Source organism: Tupaia chinensis, unplaced genomic scaffold (assembly GCF_000334495.1).
Source record: "Tupaia chinensis unplaced genomic scaffold, TupChi_1.0 Scaffold000600_1, whole genome shotgun sequence".
Classification (NCBI taxonomy): Eukaryota; Metazoa; Chordata; class Mammalia; order Scandentia; family Tupaiidae; genus Tupaia; species Tupaia belangeri.
The window spans coordinates 8,100,211-8,105,243 of record NW_006160117.1 but is presented as its reverse complement, the minus strand read 5'-3'; the positions used below and the strand labels follow the sequence as shown (position 1 = coordinate 8,105,243).

The following is a 5,033-nucleotide window of genomic DNA, read 5'->3' as shown; positions in this document are numbered from 1 at the left end:
CCCTACTAAAAGCCTTTAAGTATTGGGTCGTTGGTAAAGTCATGGCACAGTTTTGCATGGAAAAACATAGAAAAATATGTCATGATTTTCCCAATTAACTAATAATTTATCACTTACAGATTAAAGCAAACAAATTTTAGAGACTTCATATCATGACCTTCAGCCATCTTATCAGCTTTCTCTCCTGACCTTCCCTCCATAAACATTTCATGAACCAGTAATGATAAGTATACTACTCCTTATGTGTATATGAGGGGCAAAAATATTTTCAGCAGCAAAATCTCATATAATTAAGAACTAATTCCCATGGAAATTGATACCAAAACTTTATTAATCATATTAATGGAAAATAAGCTCAAGCATCAGACAAGTAATGCTTTAATAATGCCCATTCATAATTACAAATGAAAGATAACAGTGAGCTGTCATTATATTAACACATTAAAAAAAATGTTCTGAAAGCACCAGCAACTCCATAGCAGCCATAATAAGAGCCTGAGTTTCTTTGTCACTCATGGGAGACTGTACAAATTAACCAAATTTTAGTCATTGTGAGCTGCATTTTTTATCACATCAGCATTATGAAATCAGCATGAATTTTACAGTCCTTACTGGCGAGTCTACATGTGGCTTAGAAGACAAGCACAGACATGATAATAGAGCACTCTTAAGAAATGGTAAAGGGACCAGCAGTTGGAGTAATGGCTATGTCACTGTACTCTCATGTAGTTGACCACGGTTTGAGTCCCAGACCCAGTGGCTTAAACTCATTCTGGGCACATGTGCGTGTGTGTCCAAGATCCCGAGAGGAGAATGGAGGAGAAGGGATTGCAGCGTGGACATCCCCCCTTGGGGGTGATTTCTCACTTTCTGTCTTTGTCTTTCTTGCGAGCTCATGCACCCTATAGCAAAAACCTCTGAAAAAAATAGAAAAAAGAAATGGTAAAGGCCAGTTCATGGTGTTGTGGAAATACATCTAGATCCACATGCGAAAGGTCCTGGGGTTTGCATCCCAGGATGTTTATGAGCAATCTGAGTATGTGTGTGCTCACAGTCTGTTCAAATGCATCAAGGGGGGCACTGAGGCATGAAGACCTTATTGAGTCCCTCTTTCCTTCTCTCTTTCTTTGTCTTTCTCATAGAAGAAATAAATACACTTAAAAGAAATGCTACATTACCAACACTCTTGAAGGATGATCTTATGTGAGAAGGACATAAATAGATTATAGTTTTCAGAGAAATTTTAGGTTCACAGCAAAATTGAGCAGAAGGTACAGAGATCATCCTTTCCTTTTGTACTGTCTTTGAAATCTGTCTGTATTTTATATTCATAGGCCATCTAAATTCATACTAGCCACATTTTGAGTACTAAGTAGCCATATACTTCAGTGCTTACCATATTAAAGAGCACAGGAGGAACTATTATAGAACAATGAAATTACTTTGGTTTTTGCTGTGAGTGAATTGGGATGCAGTGGAAAATTTGGGGTGCAGAGGTGACATAATCTGGCTTGGGTTTTCACAGCAAAGCTCTGGTACTTGTGTTGAGCATGGAGAAAGGGAGGAATGTCACATTGCATGTCCCAGAACAGACTTTGAGCAAACTCTCATAAATAAAACTAACTATAGGCAAGATAGTCCAATAACCAAATTTGGGGACTAATTGTGATTCACTCAAGCTCTCTTTGCACAGGCTGTCTTATTCCAGCAACGTAGAGGTCTTTTTTATGCCTTAAGGCTCAGACCATGATCTTCTCTGGGATGTCTCCCAAGCCCTGACCTAGAAATAAACTTTATCCTCTTACTCTCAATCCTAACCCTTGGTTTTCATGCTTGTTTTCTCTCATGGACTGTGAGCTCCTCAAGGCAAAGTACGTAAGATATCCATCTTTAATCCTAATACCCAGCAGAGTTTCTGGAAAAAAGTTAAGTTCTCAGTAAAGATTTGTTAACTTAAAGCAAAACAAGACAAAATCTTAAACATTAAAAAATGGAATATTTAGCTAATTCTTAATGTTCAACAATAATGATATATTTACACAATTGAATGCTATATAGCCCCAAAGATTAACAAACTAAAACTATACACATGTATTATTATAAATACATTGGGTTGTCAGGAAAATCACGATGCATTTTTGCATACAAAAACATGTGATGACTTTCCTGACAACCTAATAATTTTGAGTGGAAGAGGCAAGACTTGTGTCTTGAGAATACACACCATGTAGTTGCCTAATGTTGGATGTAGGCAAAATAATTAAAGTTGATGGGGTACTAGTTACACTTGAATGTAGCAATTGCAAAGGAATAAAAAGGAGTTTCTGGGGTTTTGATAACATTCTAATTCTTCACTGGTTTTATGGTGTGTGATTTTTTTTTTAAATTTACTATAGGGTGCATATGAGAGGGAGGAGGGAGTGAGAAAGCACCCCCCTGGGGGTTTGTTATGCCACAGTCTCTTCTCTATTCTTCTCTTGGGAATTTGGGTATGCATGCAGACATGCTCAACATGTTTTTCAAGCCACCAGGTCTGGGACTCAAACTACACAGTCAGCCATGTGAGATCCAATCACCTTCACTACCATGCCACTGGCTGGCCTGATGTGTCCAGTTTTTAAAACTTATTGTGCTATACAGTTATATACACACTTTCCTATAATGTATGTTACATTTTAATTAAAAGCTTATATGGAAGAGATATGTAACTCCCAACAGACAACAAAACAAAAAATTTGTAAAGTACTTTAAATTTAAACCATTTTGTTCAGCTGTATGTCTTACAGTCCAATATATAAGCATAAACTTATGGCTAATTTAAAAATATACAGTATGTACATTTTTGTAATTAAAAACTTCCATAGTACAACATATGTTAAGTATTTTAAGTGAATTTCTCTGTTTCATCCAAAACAATTGTGAGTCATCATTTGGAAAATATTTTACCATGCAATAATTTAGTGCTTTTATTTTCAACCTTTGTTTTTATTTTTGTTTTATAATTTCCCATAAAGCATACTTTAATTAAGCCTTTTAAGATGTGCCATTTCCTGTTGTATGCTTACTCTGGCTCAGTGATTCTCAATCAGGGACAGTTTTGTAGTCCCTTTCTTCCACCTCCTGAATAATTGGCAATGCCCTGAGACAATTTTGATTGTCGCAACTAAGGAGGAGGGATGTAAGAGTTACTACTAACAAGTTCGAGTTCTTTTATTTTGTTTTGGAGAACTTTTTGCTATTGGGCGTGTGCACTCGCCAGAAAGACAGAGAGAGACAAGAGAGACAGAAAGCAAGAAATCACCCCCCAGGGAGAATGGCCACGCTGCAATTCCTTCTCCTCCATTCTCCTCTTAGGATCTTGGGCACACAGGCACACCCACCTGGCATGAGTTTAAGCCACCAAGTCTGGGAATTGATTTGCAGTCGACTACGTGGGAGTCCAGCGACATAGCCATTACACCAACTGCTGGTCCCTAGCATGTACAAGTCTGTACAGACCAGAAATGCTGCTGCTGATCATCCTACAGTACATAGGGTAGCCCCTCCCAACAAAGAGGTACCCAACCTTGGTCAGTAGTGCTGAGATTGAGAAACCTCACTCTAACAGCATAACATAGTGTTGGAATGTGTAAATCAGAATTTTTCTCTTGGTCAATTTTAATCTATCTTTTATAGATTTTTGAGATATTATAATTGCTTTGTTTGAGGGGAATGAATTTTCCTAAAATAATTTATGTATTGTTAACAATTTTTAAATTGCTTATTTTTCTTGAAAGCGTTTGCCATGTTCTTTCTTTCCAGTTTGCTTTTTTAAAAGTTTCAGAAATATGTTGTTTATAACAATTTTATTTCTTTTTTTCCTCCAGGCTAGAAGAACAAAAGAATATCTTGTCAGAATTTCAAAGAGATTTAAATGAATTTGTTTTATGGTTGGAAGAAGCGGATAACATGGCTAGGATTCCACTTGAACCTGGAAATGAGCAGCAGCTAAAAGAAAAGCTTGAACACGTCAAGGTAATTTTATTTTCTAAAGTCCCCCAGGGACTACTTGTAAAAAGGGTATATGCATCTATTTTTTAATGTATTAAATCATTGATTTTTCTGCCCATTAGATTATTTATAGTTCTTTATGGAAGTGTTTTTCTAACGACTTTATTTTGTCTTAACCCAATGGCTCCCAACCAGTGTACATTATGTATATCCATATGAATAAGGTAATTTTATTTTCTAAAGTCCCCCAGGGACTACTTGTAAAAAGGGTATATGCATCTATTTTTTAATGTATTAAATCATTGATTTTTCTGCCCATTAGATTATTTATAGTTCTTTATGGAAGTGTTTTTCTAACGACTTTATTTTGTCTTAACCCAGTGGCTCCCAACCAGTGTACATTATGTATATCCATATGAATAGTCTTGGAAAATTTCATGGAAAATAAAATCAGTGTCAGCCCAATGGCCTGGTGGTTAAGGGAGCCAGATTCCTTATGGCCAACCATACAGTTTGAACTCACTCCTAACAGCTTGGAAAATATGCTAGGCACACATGGGTGCATGTCCAAAATCCCAACAGGATCTATAAATGCCGAAGGGGTTATTGCATGATCTCACCCCATTGGGGGTAGCTATCTCCCTCCCCCTCTCTTTCTTTCCGTCTCCCTCTGACAAACTCACACACTCCCTGGCAAATTTTTAAAAATGGAATTAAAGTACCAGTTTGTTTTGGTGCAAAGAAAAAAGTGAAATCCATGCAATTTTCTCAAAATAATTATTTTTCATGAACCTTTTGATGAACCTGTGTGTGTGTGTGTGTGTGTGCATGTGTATATAAAATATGCATCAGTACATATATATATATATATTGCATGGCAGTTATTTTTAAACTAGTTTGAGATTAATCTTAGACTCATTTTAGAATTCCAAAGCTTCAAATAATTTCAAAAAGTGAATAACAGTGCATGAAATCATGAACTCCAAATCTAAATCGGAATCATTTTATCAATCTGTGTTGGACTACATACCTGAAGATTCAAC

General features: G+C 36.4%; 1 protein-coding gene across 1 annotated transcript in view; it reads left to right on the top strand.

Moving 5' to 3' along the window:
• The window catches only part of DMD (dystrophin), a 1,496,890-nt gene that overhangs the window by 534,352 nt on the left and 957,505 nt on the right, over positions 1-5,033 (top strand). The window contains exon 16 of the mRNA XM_027775723.1: positions 3,867-4,014. Coding sequence (XP_027631524.1) covers positions 3,867-4,014 — 148 coding nt within the window. The remainder of the gene's footprint in view (positions 1-3,866; positions 4,015-5,033) is intronic.